The 23,004-nt window shown below is 44.1% G+C and overlaps 1 protein-coding gene across 9 annotated transcripts in view; it reads left to right on the top strand.

The window, feature by feature from the left end:
• Positions 1–23,004, top strand: part of DMAP1 (DNA methyltransferase 1 associated protein 1) — a 38,421-nt gene that overhangs the window by 5,409 nt on the left and 10,008 nt on the right. For all 9 annotated transcript variants that reach the window (XR_012588770.1, XM_074598119.1, XM_074598128.1 and 6 more), the window contains exons 3-8: positions 1,569–1,660; positions 2,277–2,472; positions 6,821–6,979; positions 8,098–8,265; positions 9,171–9,356; positions 12,222–12,293. Coding sequence is in view for 8 of the 9 variants with exons in the window: in XM_074598119.1 (XP_074454220.1) it covers positions 1,569–1,660; positions 2,277–2,472; positions 6,821–6,979; positions 8,098–8,265; positions 9,171–9,356; positions 12,222–12,293 (873 nt within the window). In the remaining variant the exon portion in view is untranslated. The remainder of the gene's footprint in view (positions 1–1,568; positions 1,661–2,276; positions 2,473–6,820; positions 6,980–8,097; positions 8,266–9,170; positions 9,357–12,221; positions 12,294–23,004) is intronic.

Below are 23,004 nucleotides of genomic sequence, written 5' to 3' on the forward strand. Positions count from 1 at the left end.
ATGGGCAGGTGCAGTGAGAGGTTTTGGGAGGAGTGCAGGAGGCTGTTTGTGGCCATGAGTGAAACATTCTGAATTTCTACAAAATACAGAAACTAAATCAAACCAAAGGTATAAGTCATTATCGCATGGAGAGAACAAAATTGCTAATAATAGTGCAGCCCTTGCTCAGGAAATAGATCTGTTCTCAATTAGAAAAGAAACAGATTGATGTCTTTAAATCACAGGAGAACCGTGAAGTACTTTCCAGTCCATTAGTGACAGAGAATGTTAAAATAAAAATTACTAGGCATAAAAACATTTAAATCAGCAGGACCGAGTAATTTGTTCTCAGCTCCTAAAAGAGCTAGCTGAGCTGATCTCTGCCCTGCTGATATTAACTTTTAATAAATCTGGGAACTTTGGGGGAATTCCAGAAGCCTGTGTTCAAACAGGGTTTGAACTAGTGCGGTGTCCCGTGGGTAACTGCCTTGGTTGGCCTTACATCGCTCCTGGGCAAAGTGATGGACACGCTAGGAGAAAGGTGTTTGATTAGGAGTGAAAAGGTGCTAATATAACGAATGTCTGCCATGAAGTTTTATGGAAAGTAGTTGTAGTCCAACCTGATAGATTATTATTTTTTTAATGGGATTTTGAGTTTGCTCAATAAAGGTGACTGTATGGGTTTAATACAATTTATGACACAGTGTTAGTTTTACTATTGCAAAATATTCTGATTTAAAAGTTGGTAGCAGTATGGTAAACAAATACTTAAAAGTAGTCACATGGCTAGTAGTTATTAAGATGGTACAGTTAGACCAAATGCTCCGGACTACTCAGTAAACTTGTCCCACTTAAAAAAAGTGTACCTTGATAATGTGGCTGCTACTGTATCTACCTGAATCCAAAGCTGATTACTTTATAAACTTGCATATGTGATATGAGGTGGACTGTGTCTTAGAAACCATCAGTTCTGTCAAGGTTTTAGAGGCCAGATTGAGTCATCTGCACAGAATTCCTAGTATGAAGAAACTTTGTCAAAAAAAATATAGTTTGCTGTATAAATGGGAGAGCAGAGGCATGAATGGGGATTTCCTTTTGTAGATGGTACTGGTCGTTTTGATTTGGGGCTACTGTAAGGCCTTGATCACAACTGCTAAAAACTGAAGTTTCTGCAGAACATAGCAACAAAAACTAGGAGAGGGTGGGAAGACATTTCTTATTATCTTCTCTAAAAGGTAGAGACTCATTTAATTAAATGCATTAGTACCTTCACGTGAGGACAGTGCTTACCTAGTAAAAAAAGGCTTAGTGCACCAGCCCCTGAAAACTACAGCCAGATGTTCAACTTGGAATTCAAGTGTGTGTTATCAGAAACAAGAAGTGCCTGAGTCTTGGTGAGTGCTATCACTGAAAGTGGGCTTGTTTTGTCTGTCAGTGTCTTCTGCCAGGAACAGGCACTTTTCTGGAGAAATTCAAGGTGCCTAAAACCAGATAAAAGTGAAAACCATCACAGGGTGCCAGGTTATGTAGTTCAGTGTTCCCTCAGGGTTTGCTACTTCTGCATCTAAAATGCAATTCTTTTGCTTCAGAAAAAATCCAAGAAATCTTCAGAGACACTGACGTTTAAGAGGCCAGAAGGAATGCACCGAGAAGTTTATGCACTCCTCTACTCTGACAAAAAGTAAGAGCTTACGGTCATTTGTGCAGGTTGTGGGGTAGCCTGGGCTTTTGGTGTCAGGGCAGCATCCTCTTGAAACCAAAGGGAGTCTTGCTTCCCACATTGATTCCCCTTTGTGCTTGGACCATGCTTGTGCCTTTCTCTCTTAGACAGTCATGGGCCATGTCCCTCTTCTCTCTTCTGAATTGGAGGGGTTTACTCTGCATAGGAGACGGATACAGGCACAACAGTCAAGCACAGACAAGGCAGTGTTCTCACCCTTCTGTATCTAATTCTCTTTTATTCGCAACTGGGAATAGCACCTGCTTTTATTTCTGCAAAGAGAATTCTGCTGCGGCCTGTTTTTCAGCTTGTTATGGATTGTGCCCTTGCCCCAGGGGTCTCTTGCACAGTTTGCTTTCCAGATGGTTCTGTTCAAGCCCATCCGTGCTGAGTATTCTGTCCTCTGATGTGGGCAGCATTGCAGTCTGGGAAGTGCAAGACCTGGAATAAAGCTTAAACTCGGGTTTTCCCACACTAAACATTGTAGTGGCAGATCCCACGCTGAGTCTGAAATCTCTTTGAGTTTGTCCTGGCCTGCTTCTTGCTTCTCATCAGCCAGTGCTTTTCTCCACCACAGGGATGCACCTCCACTACTGCCAAGTGATACAACTCAGGGTTATCGAACAGTCAAAGCAAAACTGGGGTCCAAGAAAGTCCGGCCTTGGAAGTGGATGCCTTTCACCAACCCTGCGAGGAAAGATGGAGCGATGTTCTACCACTGGAGGAGAGCAGCAGAGGAAGGGAAGGACTACCCTTTTGCCAGGTTCAATAAAGTAAGTGGGAGTGCTTTAAAACAAAAGTATATAAATAGCGGCTGGAAAATACCCTTCAGTCAACTTCTTGAATGTCCAGACAGGAAGTTGGTTCTTTCAACAAGCAAAGACTGAGTTAGATTTGGCGATTGCATTTTAAACTGCAGCGTGGCCTGCAGCCACGTGACCACAGACTATGATGTCTCCAAATCATTCAAGCTAAGTGGGCTCAGTATGAGATCAGAGCTTGCTAGAGTCCCTTGTGTTTCAGGTGTGCAGTCATTGATTTGGTAAGCAGGCACTCTGCCGTCTAATTCAGTTCCTAACCAACATCCTCCACGTGATTAAAGGCTCTAGGTAGTAAAAGATACTCTCTTCTGAGTGGGACTTTAAAGTTGTAAGTCTTGTTATTTTGCCCAGTATGAAAAAAATCACCTGAGCTTTGTGGCCAAAAAGCTGGCTTGCGGCCTCTTGGCCAGAAGCCAGCACAGATGCTGAATTACGTTGTGTTCCCTCTGCAATTGCTCTTGTGGTATCAGCGTGATGCAGTACCCTGTTCTTTGCATCTTATATTAAATTGTCACAATGTGTTGTTGGAATCTCCTGCTGTCTTTTGTCCCAGATGTATCTGCTTTGAGTGGTTGGGGCTTTCATGTGTATGCATGAAGAAAGCTACATCAAGATTTATACTTCAAAGTCAGGGCCTCCAAAGTTAGGAAGGAACAGAGTTAGGGTGCCTCCATAATGTAATTTAACCCTCTTCATGATGCAAATCTGAAGGGGGAAAAAAAAAGGGCGTGCTAACACGATTCCACAAAAGCTCTGCTTGCGTGTAACTGTATACAACATTTTAGGTTTGTAACCCACAGAGCATCAGCTCTAACAAAGCCTGGCTTCCTGCAGAGTTAAGTGGTTGGTTGACCTTATATGTTAGAAGGCTCAGGCTCTGACTGATGCTTGTCATCTTGCTGGGACAGTGGTAAGAGCCTCCTGTGGTATCTCTTCTCTGATGTCTAGGGTGGAAGTCTGAAGCGTGACTCACTTAGTCAAGGCACCTACCTAGCTGTCTGAGTGAAACTTTGGGAGTGTAATTGTCTCTAAGACTCTACTGCTGTAACAGTTTTTGGCTGAGTTCAACCGAGTTTATCAGAGGGGGCCACACATGGGTGTTGTAATTATGCGATTCTCGTTTCCTTAACTTTATCATGTACTGTGAATTGACAGACAGAAGAACCTTCAGCAAGGCTGCAACCTTTAGATTAGTGGCACAGACCTCTGCCATCTGCACATGCACAATTGCATAATATTACGAGCAAGTTGTTACCCATGTGGAGCTGCAGTTGAGAGGGTAGAAGGCACTGATGAGGAGTTTTGCGGATATTTGCTATGTCAGAGGAATTTTATTTACTTTTCCAGACTCTTCTGTGAGTTTCATCTCACATATTTGATACCTCTGCCCAAATCTCTTCCTCCCCTTGGCATAAGCCCATTTTCCTGGGTAGTCTGCCCTATTGGTCGCTCAAGCTCTTTAACCCAGCTCCTGCACCACTGCTCAGCTGCTTTGCCTTTTCTCTGTGCATCCAGTCTCCAAACCAAATCCCTCCTCTTCATTGCGAGATCCAAAATGTAAACTTAGGTTTCACAGTGTACACTGAGCCTTGATCCAGGATGTGAAATAGGAATATAAAAGCAGTTTCACTGGTGTCAGAGCAAAGGCCTCTCTCTCAGTAGATATTCTGTTTCTTGCTACCCTTAGTAAAGGCTTAGAGAAAGAGCATGAGAATGGGGCAAATACAGAGCATTTTTTACTAGCTTCTGGTGATCTTTGGCTTAAGGATTTCTTAACTTGGAATTTGTATTTAATAATTCTTGCTAGATACGTTCAGGGCAAAAAGCTGCTTTGTGAATATCCCGTGGTAATGAGTTCTTCAGGTTAATTTTGTATGGTGTGCAAAGGTGCTTTCTTCTGTTCATTTTAAAGTGTTGCCTCGGGGTTTCGTTTTGTGCCTCTGAGATCTTGTGTTGCATGATGCAGTAAATTGTCCTTGCTGTGTACCATGTATTCCGTAATTGGACATATATCTGCCCTTCTGTGCCCTGTCTCACCCTTGTTGTTCTCAAATATAATTTCTTTTGAAATGGGTGGACTAGCAGTGAGTGTTTCACTTAGGGAAGCATGGCGGGTTTGTACATTGGCTGTGTTTCTCTTTATTTCCCTGATAATTTTTACTGTTCAGTTTGTCTTTTCACCACTACTAGACATTGTGCTGATGTTTTTACAGGACTGTCTCATGGCTCCAGGATCTTTCCTGAGCAGTTTCAGCTAATTTAATGCCCATCATTGTGTGAGTTTATAGTGTGAAATGCAGGACTGAGAGGGGTTTTCTGGGCCATTGAATCCCCTTCTTGGCTCTTTCGGGCCCTGCACCATCCAGTCCCTTTCATAAATGGATCAAGTTCCTTTTGAAAAACACTTGGGTTTTCCTGCCACTGTCCTTCCTTGGGAATCTGTTCCGCACTGTCTCTGCTCCACTTCTCATTTCCATGTTAAATTTTCCATGTTAAATCGACATTTCTTTGCAAGCCAATTTCTTTGTTCTTATTTCAGTTGTTTTTTTCTTCCTGTGGGTATTCCTTTCATTCCATCTAACATACTTGAAGCCTGCAGTCAGATTCCCTTTCAGACTTCCTTTGCAAGGCTCCTTTCTCTTGCAATCTGCTGTGGGAAGACAAGCTCCCCACCCCATTACTCATCCTTGTTGTTCTTCTCTGTACTTGTTCCCATTTCAGTTCATCTTTCCTGAACAGGGGTCAGTAGAGTTGTAGTTGGTATTCCTGCCAAGGTCTTATTGTGCAACTGAAACTCTGCCAGTTTCTGCTGGAAATCCCTCACTGGGGGTCATATTTGCATTTTTATGGCTATGTTGCATTTGAACTTAGAGTCATCCTGTGATTGGCTCAAGCTTTCCATCTGATGAGTTCCCACCTTCTCACTTGTCAGCGGTTCTTACCTGAGCAGACATGAGTGGGCCTGAGGAGGTGTTTTGGGGACTGCTCTTTGCTCTTGTCCCATTCTCTTCTCTGATCAGGCATCTGCCACCTTCCCTTCCATCCACTGCAGAGGGCCCTGCTGGCTCTTTTCATGATGTACATGGGACATCCTTACGGTGTCTAGTAGGATGGCTTTTCTCCTGGTGGAGGTGGTAATTGAAGGTTGAGGTGCAGTGCATCCCCAAGAGGTACATTTCACCTTTAAGCTTCTGTGTCAAAGTGATGGAAGAAGGGCAGTACACCTAAAGAGGCTGTAGTTTGAAGGCTCAGAAATGCTACTTTGAGCTGTGTGGAGTTCATGGGAATGACTCTTCCGGTGTAGGACTCGGGAGGGCATGGAGGTGTTGAAGCACGTGTGCTGTTTGCATGCACGCATGTTTTCTTGTGGAGGCAGGACCTCCTCAGGCTGAGCAAAGTTCCAGTGCAGGAGTGGTGGAAGGGGGTGAGGGAGGAAAGCGCAGGCTTGTTTGTACTTTTGCTTTACCATGCACTAGGACTTTCCCTAATACATCAAGTATTTTTACTGTTGCTTTAGTACTCATGTGACACTTGTGTTCTGGTTAGAGCCCTTGCAGAGCAGTTCCAGGCTGGGGACAGTGGTGTGGGTTGAACCTTTTCAACACCTGGGACAATCTGAGAGTTGGACTGTCATTTGGCCCTGTGGCTCTGTTGGAGAAAGGGTGGATGAGGAAGGGAGGGACAAAGTTGTTTGCCAAGTCTATGGCCCTCAGTTGTACAGCACCCAGTCTTTCAGATCTTCATGGTTCGGTCTGCACCAAACATGAAAGAAGTGCGTTGTGTATCAAAGCAGAACGTGTGCTAAATGTTAGGAACCGCCGCTCCTTGCCTTTCCCGTTCTTCCCTGTACAAGTGAGCGTGTCCCAACCCAAGTATAGTCGACTGTCAGAGCAGTTTATGTCAAGGTATTGGTGCTGCTGTATGGGAGGAATGCAGGGAGGCTGGCTGAACCTTGGTTTCAGTGTCACATTAGCTTGCTAATTTTGAAACCTATTGTCAGGTTGTGGGTTGCTGACCTCTGCCTGGGTCAGCCACCTGAAATAGGTTTCAGCCTCCCAGGCAGTATTTCCTGCTAGGATCCCCAGAATGTTTGTGGCCCTGAGATCACACATTACTCCTTATCAAGTCCTCTGCCTGCTCATCGTGTTTCCAACCAGGACCCATGTTCTGGGGTCCTGTCAGCCCCCTCCTGTCACTGTGCTGCTCTTGTTCTTGGCTCAGGTATATCATCCCTCACCAGCTGTCAGTGAGAAGGGCAGTACTGCAAGAGCACTACCATGTTTTCCTTTTTTCCGCATAGACAGTGCAGGTACCTGTCTACTCGGAGCAGGAGTACCAGATGTATCTCCATGATGATGCGTGGACCAAAGCTGAAACAGACCACCTCTTTGACCTGGCTCGGCGTTTTGATCTGCGCTTTGTGGTGATTCATGACCGCTATGATCACCAGCAGTTCAAGGTGAGTCCCGGAGGCCAAGGTGCTTCTAGCAGCCTGCTGCTACAGTATGTGCAGGGCTTGCTGCACTGCAAAGACCAAATTACCCTTTATATCAACTTAATTAGGGGAAAATAATGAATTATTGGCAGCAAGGAATATTGAATTTCCAGCACAGGGCATTGCTGCTTGCTTTGTTTCTAATTAAATCCACTGTGACTTGTGCTCATTCCCTTTTGTGTTTTATTAGAAAGTTAGAAGGTTTGCCCCTGCCAGGAGAACAACTTGTTGGTCCTTGAAGATAAGGCAGCTGGGGAGTTTGTTTAGCTGAGTGGGATAGGTGTCTTGGATTTTGTCTAGGCCCTGGGAGAAGGATCTGCTAACGGTTCCTGGGGATTGGGATTTTTCCTTAGTGCTGCTCCTGACTTGTGGTCTGACCCAGTGCAGGCTTCTGTCATTTCTGTTGTGAAACAGGGACCATCAATGGTCTGAAGATGCAATACTGTTGTTGTAAATCTCTTGTAACTGATGGTTCCATGCCTCCTGGTGACACAGGGGAATGAAGTGACTCTTACAGAACAGCTCCAAATGCTGGTGCTTATTTTGCCTTATGAAATACTCACGTAAAGAACCTGTAGCAAAGTGGAATAAGAAGAGTCTGCCCAGCTGGGCAGCCCAAACACCTTCGGTGCTTGGAGTAAGGGAACACAGCTCAGATTCCGTGTAACAATGGGCAATGAATTGTTGCAGCTGATACCTTCTTGGTTATGGCTTGAATGGCCATTGTCTGGAGCAGCTCAGAGGAGGCCTCCTGTGCTTTTGTCACAGGTTCCTGTTCACAGGTTTTCTCCTCTTGAGACAGCTATCCTTGCAGCCTTTTATCTGGGAGTGCTTCACTGCTGTATTGTTGGACCCTCTGGTGGGTGTTTTTAAAGCAGTAGCTGTGAACCCATGACAGTTAATTCATGCAGTTCACTGAGAAACTCCCCCTTCCCTGTGATTGCACTGGGACTGGCAAGGATCTTCCTCCCAGACAGTGTCTTATACGCTGCCATCCTTCAGCCAGTGGTCCTTAGCTGGCTGCTGCACAAGGTCTTGCTTGGTTCTTCCATAATGTTGCGCTCCTGTGATGTCTTCCATAGAAAAGATCAGTGGAGGACCTGAAGGAACGATATTATCACATCTGTGCCAAGCTGGCTAATATTCGTGCAGCTCCGGGCACAGACCTGAAAATCCCGGTCTTTGATGCTGGCCACGAGAGGCGAAGGAAGGAACAACTGGAAAGGCTGTACAATAGGACACCAGAGCAGGTAACCCAGGGAATAGACCATCACTACTCCAAAAGATTTTTGGTTGAATCAGTAGGTGGATGAAATAGGCCAAAGGGTGGGAAAGGGAAAGAAAGACTGGACAAGAAAAGAGCAACATCTAAGTACTGCTTTTGTTGTTGAGTTCATGTCATTTTAAGGGATACAAAAGGACAATAACTGAGAAATCTGACTATGCAGGAGAGAGGGCTAGGTGAGCAGAATTATGATTTCTGGTAACCGCCAATACCTTCTGTGTGACACTTACTGTACTACTCCCCTGAATAGAAACAAATTCTCAGATCAGTGTCCTTATGAATCCCTGAGTCCCATGGGGAGAGAATTCTTTCCTGTAGGGTAAAAATCTTTCCGGAAAACATCAAAGACTGTAAGTCTGTGTGTTTAGTTCTCTTTGTTGAAGCTGTGTAATGGTCCCAGGGTTTAGAGGTTAAGGAACTGTGTCCCCCCAAAAAGGCTGGGAGAGAGCATCCTTCTCTGTTAGTAGTTCCCTCTAATGACAAATTCATACGTGTAATAAATCTGCTTGTCCTTCCCACATTCCCAGATGTGCTGATACTAAGCATAGCTACTCTAGGTTCCACCTGCTACATCTGGGGAGAGGAGTCAGCTTTTCACAACACTGCTTTTGCAACTACAGTATATTCAGTGGGATTAATCATTTATGGATGCTGGTGATACAGTACCTGACAGTTTGTAGACCGGCATTGTCATAGTTGCAGGGTAAGGCTGTGGAGCATAATGTGCTCTGCAAATCCAAGATATTAGGCAGGACAGTTTCAAGTCATTCCCAGGCTGGCCGAGAGCAGAGTTGTTATCAGTAGATGGCCCCCTTGCCTTGCTAGGCCTCCTCTGCTGCTCTGATTGCCTTTACGTGCTTTGGTCTGCAGGTGGCAGAAGAAGAATACCTCATCCAGGAGCTCCGCAAAATCGAAACCAGGAAGAAAGAGAGAGAAAAGAGAACCCAGGACCTGCAGAAGCTCATCACAGCTGCTGACACCACCACTGAGCAGAGACGTGCTGAGCGCAAGGCTCCCAAGAAGAAGCTGCCACAGAAGAAGGAGACAGAGAAGCCTGTAAACATTTATTTATTTATTTCCCCTGCTTAAGCTCTGGCTGGTAATGTGTTTCCTTCAGCAGTACTACTGGGGTCAGGCCCTCTGCTCTTTTCAGGGGAGTAGGTGCTGGCTGCCTTCTGGCAAATGCTTTTTCAGTTCTGTCTTTTGAAAGGCAGATTGGTCTAAGGCAGCCATTGTCAGAGTCCTCTCTCCCATTTGAAAAATGCTGGTTTAAGTCCTGTTTCCCTTTCCCTTTCTGAGAAATGGGATGAAATAATGCCAGCCATTCGTGGCTCATGGCAAGGAGAAGCATCTGTCTCCCTGCTTCTCCCAAGTGTATTCTGGTACTGCTGTGCAGAGTTACCCCACAAACCCGTTATCTTTCACCTGCCTTCTCTTTCTAGTCCAGGTTTGCCTTTCGTTTGCCACTCCTGGGTCTCAGCAGCATCTCCCCAAGCTCAGTACATGCCCCTCTCCTGATCCTCAGCTGTGATCAGAACAGTCCTGCTGGGGGACTCTTGTATTCCGTGAGCTATCGCTTCTTATTTCTCCCTGAGCCGAGCTAAAGTCTAAGGAGCGCAGAACACAGGTTTCAATTCACATTTGATGTTACCTCAATTTCCCTTTCTGGAAAGCGGACAACGTGGACTGAACTAAATTCAGCACCTTCAGTAGGAAAGGGTTGTCACAAAATCTCAGATGTTTCCAGTGAATGCCTGGGAATTCCTGTCCCTCCACCTTGTGAACAGAGAGCTCTTGTGTCATTGTCCTCCAGAAGGGTCTGTGCAGGGAGGGGAGAGAAGCAGTGAATGCTAGACAGTTATTACTTGATGAAGTGTGCCTAATGGCCACCACTTCCTTAAAACGTTGTTTTGGTTCCCTCCCTCTGTGTAATTAATATATCACAGGGCACCCTGTGCATTGAATTCCCTTGAGGGTTGATCTGGTAAAACTCAACAGTGGCCGGCATATCTCCCTCTAAAGAAAGCAGCTCATCATTGGTGGTAATGGAAAAATGGTGGCAATGGAGAATGAGGCTGGAAAGAAGCTGAGGATGGCAAGGTGAGGGAGTCCAGCCCTAAATATTGCCTGTGGCTGGTGCCTGTCTGCAGGCATATAGTGCATAGGCACGCCAGCGTGGACAGAGAAGCAGTTTCTGTTGTTGCACTAGCATCATTTCAACCATGACAGAGTCCATTAGGAGTCAATTACCAACTATAGCCGGGAAGTGTTAAGAAAAAAATTGCATTTTAACTAAGAATTTGAATCGGGAGCTGCATCAGCATCATTTCAACAAAGGAAAATCATTTACCAAAGAGTCAATTGAGGTTGAAGCGTTTACAGCATGTACAGGCACGCAAGGCAAAAGAACCTATTTAATTGCTTATGCGCCGAGTGCAGTCAGAGTTGTCTTGGCTCAGCCAACGACGCTGATTTCCCCTCACTGCTTGTGTCAGGGTGTTCAGCAACAGGCAGGGGGGCAGAGTTTGGGGAGTCTAAAAGCCAGCCTTCATCCAAAGGAAGCAGAGAGGATTGGATTTTGATTGTAGCCTTTTTTATCTCTAATAATCCAAGCAGGGAGGCTACATCCTACCCAAGATCAAAGTGATCCTTAAAAGTTCATCCGCCCTGTTGGTAGGTAGAGAATACTTCTTCCACCATGGTCATGTTTAGAAATCTCTTCCTGGGGCCTCGGTTTATTGGACTGACCACAGAAAACTGAAAAAAAATCCTAATGCCTGGCCATGCAGAGCGGTTTGCAAGGTGCAACCTCAAGACCATGACATAGAGATAGCTGATAGAGATGTAAGAGTCATTGGCAGGGAACTTGAGGAATTGAGTCACTGTCCTTCAGCTTCTCTTGTGATCTTGGGGCAGCCCTGGTTGTCTCAGCCCTGTCTGGAATGAACAAAGAGCAGGCTGCAGAGCCTCTCCGCGGAGAAATGTGGGAGCAGCAAGGTGAACGCTGTCTCCAAAGAAACTGGGAGATTTGAGCTTACTCTTCCTTTAGGAAAAGCGTGATTGAGCATGCGTTTTGCAGATTGTGGCTGTTATTAGATTGAATCATGAGTATTGCTGACCCATTCAGGGGACCCCACATCATTCAGTGCACAGGGCCCTGCAGATAGCCTGGTTTAAGCATTTAAAAGTTCAGTTTGCTCACCTTGTGCTTTGCTCAGCAGCACACATTTTTAAGGGATTGCATTTTTTTTTTTCCATTTTGTTGAAAAGCAACTAAATGCTCTACTCTCTAGCAGCGGTAGCATCAGAAGTTTGCTACCTTGCATTGCTGTGCTTAAAATGTGAAGTGGGGAAGAAAGAAAACTATCTAACAAGTGTACAAATGGCAAAACATGTATAAACAGCAGGCCTCCCTGGAGGGGTGCAGTCCTTACATCCTCATCAGTGGGCTCATGTCTGTACACATCAGAGGTTTCTCAGCTTGTTCCTTAGAGGACTTGCAGTCAAAAGCCAAGATTTAGGGAAGTACTGGGCTGTTTTGATCAGTGAAATGGGCCTAAGTTAAATGAGGATGATATTGTGCAAGTATGCATATGGTAGTATAAAGAGTAGCATTTAGGGTTAGGGTTTATGCTTGTGTGGAGGGGTGTAAGTCTCTGTGTAGAGTGGTGCATTTAAACGAACCAAGCAAAAATGCTTGAGCTCTCCAAAGATACCTTGAGATGGAGTGTTTTTCTCGGTGAATTGCTTGGGATTTTCCCACTGAATCCCATTGCTTGGGATTTTCCTCTTACCTCAGCTCTGACATGTGACTGTGGCAGGTGGTTCTCTGTCATAGGAAACAGTGTTTCCCATCAGATAGTCTCTATATGAAATCTTGTGTTTCCTCCATTAACACATCCTGTTTCGATCTCTTTTCAGGCTGTTCCTGAGACTGCTGGCATCAAGTTTCCTGACTTCAAATCTGCAGGTGTCACGCTGCGAAGCCAAAGGGTAGGCTGTTGTCCTGGTCCCTTGGGACCTCTGTTAATGTCTTTCAGTCTGCCTGTCTGTCTCCTCATCTGTTCTCCTTTTATAGCTAAAGAAAGTCAAGTTCTTGCCTCTAAAATAAGAAAGGAATTCCATAAATGTGTAGACTCAGAAACCTGGAATGCTGGTTCAGTGAAAGCCAGCTCCTCGCCTTGCAGGGGCACCTGAACTTGCTGGTGTTTGTTAGTGGTGTTCCCGCTCTGCTGTTAGACACATGTGATGGACCCAAATGGAGCTGTCTAGTCCAAACGGAGCTCACAGCCAAACGTTGTAGGCCTCATAGAATGCATGTGTTAATAGGTAAGAGGTGCTTTTAAGAACTGGATGTTCAGGTTGTCACTTGAAAACAAGACAGACACATAAACGCATACAATTTTTAGCCGCCTCATTTCCATTACCTTCAGAAAATATTTTGGGGAAAAGCCCCTTAGTTCATTCTCTCACACAGATACCCCTGAGAAAAGACTTTTCTTGCTGTTTTATCAGCAAGACTTGATGCCTGTCTCTTAGCGACAGGTTTTGGGATACCAAGTAAGTTAAACCTGCCTAGCTGACTGAGTGTTTTCAGAGGCGTTTTGATAGCAAAATCCTGTTTGCCCAGTACCAGTGCTTTTTTTTTCTGGACAAATAAAATAATCCTTAGTTGCTTTATTGCAGGAAAGGTGGAGAAGTAGGTTCCTTGCCTGGCGCCCTCCCTTGGCATGGTAATTTTCTAGGTCACTTTTAAAGAACGTTCTGTGGGATTTTCTTTTGATGTCAGAATCATTTCAGATCTTGCTGGGAACACCCTGGGGCTGTTAATAGAAATGTGTTTGGGATCGTGCCGCTTCAACATATGGGTGCGTGTGCTCATTAGAAGCGCTATGCCCCAGCGAGGTCACTGCTGGTGGACCCCTTTAGTGTACAAGTGCCACCCATCTGCAGGCTACCTGTTTGAGTGAGGGGCTACAGCCTTGAGGAATTCAAAGGCAAGTGACAGGCAAGACTGCAGTGCATGTGTTGAGATTTATGGAGATGTGGCAGATGTGTTCTCCGGCACTAAGATAAATAGAGTAATTTATGGAGATTGATTTGGATTTTGAAAACTAATAAGTGATGGTTGATCTTTTCTATTTTTATACTCCCTCTGGAAGAGAAGCTGAGCAATAACATATCAGTGATGGAACCATCTGGCAAAGCCAGCAACCTTTTCGTGTGCCAAACAGGCAATTCAAATCCCAGCCTTTGTGAAAATGGGTGCTACGTGCTTCTCCCTGTTTTCTTTAATGCTCACAAAATGCAGTGATAAGCTGAGGCATGGCAGTCTGACTCAGCAACTTTCAGCCCACAGTATCCAGTTTTTAAAATGGGAGCTAATAGACTCACTTGCTTCAGATATGGGTGATGGGGAGAATTAATTACATGAGGTCAGGATGGGCCTTTTGAACTGGTAAGAGATACTGAACTGCTAAGCGGTCTAGAGTTGACAATCCATGCTAATCTGAATTATTTCACTTGTGGGATTTAAGTGGCAAACCCTCTCCACACCAGTGGTGTGGAATTGATAAGGGTGGGAGCCAGCTAGGACTAAATGAGGAATTGTGATGCTGTGCTGGAAACTTGTACTCTGGCAACATCCAGCGTAAGGTGTTTTGCCACGAGCACATTGGAAAGTGATTTCTAAAGGCTTGTGACATCCTGCAGTAAGCTCTTTTGCCTGAGGACCTAAAGGTTTCCTCACGTAGGGGCTTCTATTGTCCTCTTTTATTTTGTACTTTGCTACCTCGCTTTACGCCTTCATATTTAGGTGAGGTTGAATTTTGCACTGAGATCAGGGACACAACCTCTGTCACGTGTGAAAAATGTACCATATCATCCCCAGGATAACAGCACTTACTCTTTGATTAGAGATATTTTTTTTTCCTCTGAGGATTTACAATTAGTCTGAAAGCTTGAGTTAATTTATAGAAATGAGTCCTCAAAGGAAAAGTTAGCAATCTGTATTCAACTTAATTTGTTCCCAGTGGTTTTTGTGACAATAGCCCTGGCTTTTTCAAATTCCCCCCTGTCGTTAAAGCTTACAAAATCTTATGCACAGACTGAATTTGAAGACTTTTTTTCCACCCGCCCTAGGATTAATGGTTACTTACGGCCATTATTCTTCATAACCAAAAGTTTCTCCTTCAGCAGACGCTGAAGAGTAATCTTCTCCAGTGAGTTCGACAAGCTGCCTTCTATCACAATGGCTTCAGTCTCCCATTGTTCTCCATGGGGCTGTGGCCACAGGCAAAGAAGGCCACAGCCCCCGTGCCCTTGCTCTGCATGGGATTTCCCCTCTGCCTCCTGACAGCACAGACTGCAAGTTTCTCTAAGGCAGTAGGAAGCTGGGCATTATGAAAAGCTTCGTCTTAATTCAAGGCAGTGTATTGCCTTGGTGCCACTGAGAACAGGAGGCAGTAGCAAATGTTTTGGAAGGGGGTAAGCCTTTCATGAGTTTCTTGAAAGGCATTTTAGACCTTTGCTGTTAGTAAAACAGTGTTATGAAAATAACACCAGGAATGTATTATTAATCCTAAGCGTTACTTCTGGAAAACTTCCTGTTATACCAGGTCTGCTCAGCTGTGAGGGCAGACAGCCAAAGAGTCAGGGGAAATGAGAGATGGATAGGGAGTTTGTACAGGGAAAGGAGAGGAAGAGACTAAAGGGAAAGCAGGGAGCTATGAGGAAGGAAAGCTTTGCTGGGGATCTGCCTGAGGGAAAGGAAAATGGGAGCTGTTGAACTTTTCCAGGACCCAAACAAACCAACGATAACCGCGTGTTTGTGATCTAGGCATTGTGTTGCTTCTGTAGGGCAGAGCTGAGTTTGTTTTGAATTCACCGTAGTGTTTCTGTACTGTGTTGTGTTCAGCTTTCTTTTAAGTTTAACCTTTGACTTTGTGTTCAGAGCACTTGACTTGGGCATATTTAACACCTCTTCAGTGTGTTTTAAGTTGCTCATCTTCTCTCTCATCCTTATCTGTGAATTATAAGTTATGATTTCGTTAATGCTGTTGAATTGCTGCAGCAGTGCTTATAAGAAGGAAGGTGACGGATAGAAAAGGGTGGATGTTTGTCCCCACTCCTGCATGTTGAGGTGTAAGTCTGTGTCCTTGCTCTGTTGTCATGGGTTGGGAAACAAAGGAACTGGAAGAGAATTGATTGAGTGATGTCTTATCTGGAAACAAAACAAAACTCCGGGGGGGAAAAGGAGTTTGTAGATATCTCAGTTGGCAGAAGTGACTGAGGGATGCTCCAGCTTAGTCATTCAGAGCCGGCCACCTCCCCTCAGAAATGGCTTTCAGCCAGCAGCCTGACTCCTTCTGCTAACTGGGATCTTGTAGACAATTTGCCAGTCGAACCAATTGACAAGACTAGAGGAAGGAAAATTACAAGTACAGCTTTAGTACCCATTGATTCAAATATTCACGCTCACCAGCTTTTAAATATTTACTAGCCTGCTGAGCATTTTTTTTAGCACTGATTAATGAGTCAGAATTTACTGTGGCTGTGGGGAGAATGCGTGTATTTGAGTTCTCTTCCATTTTTTTTTTTTCTTGGAGTGGGAAACAAGTGCTTACTACAGCTCCAAGGTGAGTATTTCTAGAGGAAGATGGGGTTGTATGTATGTGTTTAGACATGTTTATTCTCCATATTTGATCTGACCCACAATTAAATGGCCAAGCACACTGCCTGTTTACTCTACGTCAGAGGCTGTTGGCTCTGTTCCTTCCCTGTCATTAATGCAAACCCAGACCTCATCGGCTGTGAACATGTGAAACATCTGTCTGTCCTCCTGTGATCAATACTGTCCCTTCAGAGGCTCAGCTTTGGAAGCAGTTCCATAAAATATCAGTTATTTTTATTTGGATTTGATAAATTTAATTACTTGGAGCGATTAATAATTTATTTGTTTTGTATTGATTACACTCCAAGGCAACCTGGCATCAATCTGATGGAGATCAGCACACCCTCATTAGGTAGGAAAGTTTATGTTTCTAGATCTGAACATCCCATGGATTAGTTAGCTGAGATGTGCTTGTTGCTTCTGCTAGCAATTTTTCATTAGCGAAGTTGTATGCTTTGCACTCTACAAGAGAGGGGATGAGAGTAATTTCCATGGGGAGCCCGACAGAGGTGTGGAAGGAAAGTAGTAGTCTCATTTCTGTGAATAGAAGTTATGAACAAATGATGCGGGCTGGATCGAATTTGTGTTGTGGCATTGCCATCTATTTGTTGTATTACATACCCTTTAATTAGGGCCAAGAGAGTGCTGGTGCATTTCCTAATCAAACTCCTGCCTGTAGAGAATGAAATAAGATGAAAATATTGGAGTATTTATTTCTAAAGAGAACAGCAAAGGATACAAAATCTTGAATGAACTAGAGAAAGTGAATCCAACAATTCTCTTCCTCCGTTCTCATTCTTAGCTAAACTGAAAGGCAGTTAATATTAAATTGCTGAAAGAAAATTCTACTGTCACCTTTTTCGTGGAGCTCTTTGGCGTGGGAGAGCATCTGGACCAAAGCCTTAGTAGGCTCTCGGGTATAAAGAGAGCACTCTGAGTACAGTAATGGGGTCTTTTAAAATAAGTTGTGGTTCTGGAAAGGACACTCTGTGTTGCTGCTTCTGTTGAATCGTGAGGTATTAAATGGTGTCTGTGCAGTACGAGGCCTCGGGGACCTTTGTCTGCCAGTCCTGGACCGATTTGAGAAGCTTTTACTGCCTTTGTGTGCCCATAGTGACACAGTCTCAGGTGTCATTCATCAGGTAATCTGATTGTATGTAACTTGTGCAGAGCACCATACATACTCCTTTTTTCTTTCATTAGTGTAACCAATATAATGATCGGAGTGTAATTAGTCACTGTGGTTTTTTTTGTATTTGCGTAAGTGTAGTTTCAGTTAAATAATAATAATTTTTTAATAATAACAAATAATTTTTTAATAATAACAAATAAAAATTCTGTTAAATAATAACAGAAAAGTAACATCAATTCAAGACTAGATGCATGTTTTGCCACAGTTTCTTGGATTTGTGTTTGATCTGGAAGTTTACATAATGTTCTTGTACTGTCTGAAGCTGTCCTGGGAGCTCCCCCTCCTGTGGCCTGTTTTAGGGCGCTCTCTGTGATCATAGCACACTTTTCTGTGCTCTTGATTTGTATCAGTCGGATGCAGCTCAGAGGCTGCAGCCATTTCCATTTCTTGTAGCCACCTCCACAGGTCTCAACTTGGCTTCTGCGCCTGTCGTGAGAGGCAGGTGTAGGACTATCTGGGAATCTGCAGACCTCCTAAAGCGAAACACTAGAGTGTCATACTGGTGATGTTCTTTTAACATAAAACACCCTCCAGTAAAAATATCCTGTGCAGTTCTTTCTTCTGTATTTTACTATTTTTCCCTACAAAAACCACTTCCTGTAGTCCTTTTGCATTTGCTTTACAGGCTTGCACTATATTTAAAGCAAAATGTATTTAAGGGCAAGGAAATCTCAGGGCTGGTAAGTGGCAGATAATACTTTGTTTGCCAGAAGATGACCATCTTCTAAATGGCAGGCAGTCCTGGCAAGGTGTGAATTATTCTTGTCTTCTCAGGTGTCGTTTCTTGTTACAACCTGTTTGTCAAATTGGGAGAAAGCTGACTCTTTCCAAGTTATCAGCCATCATTTGTGTGGATTCCAAGTCATTCTCATTTTAGGCCATTTGTGCTGGGTCAAAGCAATCCGTACCCCCTTCCTCGGGGCAAAAGAGCGGGAGGGTATAAAAACCTTGAAGACCTTGTTACCTACACTGGTGAAAACCCGTCCTGCTGAGACATTGATGCTCTGGGACCTTTGGTTTCTTTAGGAAGTATCTCTTAGCTTTACCCCTTGAATCGGCTCTATAGATGCATAATGAGGCATGAATGTTTATAGGATCAGTGAGCTGCCGCTTTGCCATATACCTGATTGTGCTGTGCTTCTCTGGGATGTGTTGGCCTCTCTCATCTTTGACAAAGCTTTCACTAGACATATTCCTCTAACAAGTAAAACTGGTTTAATTTACTAGGAGGATTCAAGTACAGAATTTATATTTTTGCACAATTGACTTGAATTGGTGAAATATGTCTAACTAGTCAAAAAACACACAGAAATAACCATTTACATAGTTAATACAGAAATGTTTTCTTCTTAAAAGACTGGTTTATTTAGCATTAAGCTTCATTGAGGGAGCAAGTTGGTAATCGTGTGCCATCCCAGAGTGATCGCTGGGTGTTTGATGTGTTAGATAGCATAGTAGAAATGACATAGCAGTATGACTCTTTATCTGTCCTAAATCTTAATCTGGCAGATCAGCAGGCACTGACATAAGATGTGGGGTCCATGGCTGTAAGCTGGGGCAGGGGAAGCGTGTATGTTCATTGAGCCAGAGAGTACCTGTACAATTTCAAACTTTTCTAACTTTTGCATATATCCATTGCATTTGCCCATCCGCCTTCCATTGTAACACTTTAGTTCTGAGCAGTTAAGCACTTCAGATTTCCAGAAATGTGCACGCTCATATCTGAAATTGAATTTCTCTGTTGGGGTTTTCTAAATTCCGGAGCTCTAAGACTAAAGTACTTAATGTGGTTCGTTCTTTCCTTGAGTCTTAAAACTGTGCAGCAGTGGAGGCTCGCCGCTCCTGCAGACTACAGCCATGCAGGCGGGGAAAGGTTGACCTTCTTTCCCCATCTTAAGCCAGAAAATGCAAAAAACATTTTTCATCTGAAACTTTAACACTCCTTCCCGGAAACCCACTAAGCAATTCAGTACTCTAAAGATATCCATGAAGAAAGTGCCTAATGAGAAAGTTTTCTTGCTGCTGAAATCCATGAAGAAGGTGGTTTTCAATGTCAGGAGCTGTATTATAATGCTGAACAACAATACCGGTGCTGGTGCATAAAACCGCAGTTTATAGCTGTACAGATACGGGTCAGATGTGTGGAGTTTTTAAGATAGTCATATTATTTAGGGTTGGGGAAGGTTGAGTTTAAGGAAAAGGTTGTCTCGAAATTGAATTAAAATGAAGTGCAGCGTCAGGGAGGGTACGTGTGAAATATCCAAATAAACATTGATTAATTTTAAAAGCCTTGTATTTGGGTGATTGTCCTGGTTTCAGCTAGGATAGAGTTAATTTTCTTTGTAGTATCCGCTCTGTTTTGAGTTTAGTATGAGAAGATTGTTGATAGCACATATTGTTTTAGTTGTTGCTAAGTAATGTTTACGTTAGTCAAGGACTTTTTCAGCTTCCCATAGAAGCTGAGAGGGAGCATAGACGGGATAAGCTGGCCAAAGGAGTATTCCATACCATGAATGTCATGCTCAGTATATAAATGATGGTTGGCTGGGGGTCAGGAATCCACGATCACCGCTTGGGACAGGCTGGGGAGCTGATCGTTGGGTGGTGAGAGCAACTTGTGTTATATCACTTTATTTTGTATATTCTTTTACTGTTGTTTATTATTATTTTCCTTTTCCATTACTGTTCTATTAAACTGTCTTTAACTCAACCCATGAGGGTTTTTTCCCCTTTCCCCTCCTTTTCTCCCTCTTCTCCCTACCCTACTTGGCGGGGGGAGTGAGCAAGCAGCCGGATGGTCCTGGTTGCCCAGTTCTGGCTGGGGTTAAACCACGACAGTGATAGACCAAACAAAAGGTTTCAGCACAAAAGTGGGATTTATTTATTTATTTATTTTTAAATTTGTGAGTACCAGAAATGGAGCACTTATGAAGGAGGTGACAAATGGAGAGCAGGATATTTAAGTTGACCACATAGATATAATCACACGTGGGACCTAGCTGAAGCTGTCTGTAGATCCTGCGGACCTCTTCCATTCCTAGTGCGGATCCCCAGTCTCTACCTGCCAGGTGGTGATGCTGTAAGATATAACAGGGGACTGTGTTGCAAGCTCTGCTATTGCTTAGGCTTCATTACTCTTCAAAAATATACTCAAATACATTTACTCAAATACAAATACATAAACTATGCTTAAAAGTATTAGCATAAATCGTGAAAACCGAATGGCACACAAAAATGAATGAACCAAGTCTGTTTGGGGAGGCTATCTCTTCAGTTATTTCTTATTGTGTTTGTTCATTTAATGAATTTTGCCAATTAGCAATTAATTTGCAGTAGGTCTCCTAGTCATTAGTGTGAATTAGCAAGGTTTTGTTGGCAGAATGTCTTGAACATTAAATAAAAATCCTGTATCATTCAAAACCTCAAGGGTACTCTGCGGTGAGACCCTCTACGGAAATGGAACTGCTCAGGGCCACCCCCTGGTCTCTCAGCCCCTGCTGTCAAAATGCGGTGGATGCTCTGTTCATCTATTTAAGCTGCATGGCCCAATTCCTGAGCAATGCCCTCCTCCTTCAGGGGAGAGCAGACTGGGTCAGTACCGGTGTCCTCCGTGCCTCACAGGCCAAGTGCATGCCAGCATCTGCTGTGTATCCCAGCATCAGGCAAGGTTCCTCTCTGCATAGGTAGGCTCTGGTACTGTGGCTTTCGTGGTGTTGATTCACACAATTTTCTGTAGCTCTTTATTTATTTTTCTCTTGGTACACACAGTTCATGTGTTTAATGCAGGTTGTTTATAGCAAGGACAAAGGATTACAGTCCTTAAATCAAAAGCGACGTTGGTGTAATTATAAGCGCAGGCTGGTGTTGCAAAGAGGGCTGTAGGGAGAGGCTGTCAAAGGAGAAGAGCATCCAAAATATAGTAACCTCAAAAATCCCAGCTAATCAGTTTTCTGACTGGAGCAATCTGTTTCCCAGGTATTATTATTATATGGGGACTTTAAAGATAATAAATAACAATAATAGTCTAGTATAAGGAAGGAAAGAAAAGGGCAAATGCCATTCACCTCAGAAGCTGTAGTTGCTTGCTGTAGTTCTCCGAGGAACATAATTTTCCTCAGCCCCTGCGGAGGACTCGATCCATGACAACACCAAGAACATCCCAGGAGCTGTGGTGTAAGCAACGAGATTGCCCTGAGTGGTGTTTTCATTAGCGCAGAGATATGGCCTGCAGAAACCACATATCCCAGCACACACATCTCAAGCCAGAGAGCTGTTCTCTGTGCCGTTGTCTGGGTCTCCGCGGATTGCCTCATTCCTTGGGAATGAGGACAGGTGATGCACCGCTTCCAGCACGCTGATGCGTCTCTGGACATCTACTTAAAAGGCCAAAACAAAGAAGGGCTTGCTGAGGTAATCTTGGGCTTATCAGAGCCGTACAGTGTGTGAAGGCTTCTCTCCTGCAACAAGGCAGCCCAGCTAACGGACCCTGGCTAACAGATTATCAGCAGCATTTGAGTAATAGACTGCTCATTTAGTTTTAATACATTTTGCATAGAGAGCAATCAGCCTTCATCAGTCTTAGAGATGAATTGGCTTAGCCAGCTAAATTCTAAAGATATTAGTCCGACAGCAGCCACATAAATCATAACATTTTCTTAATGATGGTAAAATTAAAATATACTCTTGCTTTGAGAAACCAATGAAGCCTTCCTGTTTGCAGGCCAGATCCTCCTGCCTGAATTAAAAGGAAGCTTAATTGATGTGTTTTTAAACTAAACTCACAGCCCCACTCCTCCTGAGCATCTCTAGTGTTCCTTTCTTTGAAGTTAAATTAATTTGTCCTGCCTCTCCCTGCTCCATCCTCTAATCTTCAGGAGTGTCAGTGAGGACCTTGGCTCTGTATTCATTGACCAGACTCTTGTGGGATGTGAGCAGGACATACACAATGTCACAGCTGAAGGCTTTTCCAGGTTAATTGTTTGTGTTGCCAGTAGTTCCTTGAGCTAGTGGAAGCCTCCTAGGAGAAAAGCTTATGCTCTTCCTCTAACCAACAAACCAAGACCTCCTGTCTGTCCACCTAGCCTAGTCAAGCATGAACTCTTCCTATTTCTTGTCCTTTGTTCCTGAAGCTGGCGTGAAGTCCAGCATTCTTTTGGCAGCTGGTGTTTAACAGAAGGGAATCCTGCCTTTAGAAAGACTGTGATGTCGGTGTTAGGGGCGGGGTGAAGACAGACTCTCAGGGCTCCGATAATCACACAAGTATTGTGTGTCCAGAACTCTTCAACGAGGAGATGCTGGGCTGTTAACTTGTGTCCTACAAGTTAAGGGTAGCACAGTCTGACTAGGCCAGCCCATACATCCCCCAGCTGAGGCAGAGCTGGGTATGTTTGCCGTCTTAAATGTTCTGTGTGATTCCTTGTGAGGCACAACAGTTCTCTGGACCAAGGCCTCTTGCTGTCAGGAATGTCTTCCCGATGCTCCAGGCCAACCATTCTGTCTCCTGCTAAGCTGTGCTAGGTGACCTTTCCTTCCTTGGCATCCCGCTGCTAGCTGCAACGTGGCACCCACCAAATAAACAGAACCATCTCCTGTCCCAGTGCTCTGGGCTTCCTTATCTTAGGGCTCTACCCCGTCCTACTGCTTTTCAGCAGAGCCTGTGCAGGTAGTCTGTGCAGCAGAGCTCCTCGGAAAACCTATTTTCGTAAGGTTCTGCTCAAGTTAAGACTCTGGACCAAAGACTTGACTGAAATCCAAATACCTGACACCTTTGGCAGCCTTTCTTCTGCTAAAACAATCATTTTGTGGTGAACTGTAAAGATTCAGTCTCTGAAGTATGAAAT

This window comes from Larus michahellis, chromosome 8 (assembly GCF_964199755.1).
Source record: "Larus michahellis chromosome 8, bLarMic1.1, whole genome shotgun sequence".
Taxonomy (NCBI): Eukaryota; Metazoa; Chordata; class Aves; order Charadriiformes; family Laridae; genus Larus; species Larus michahellis.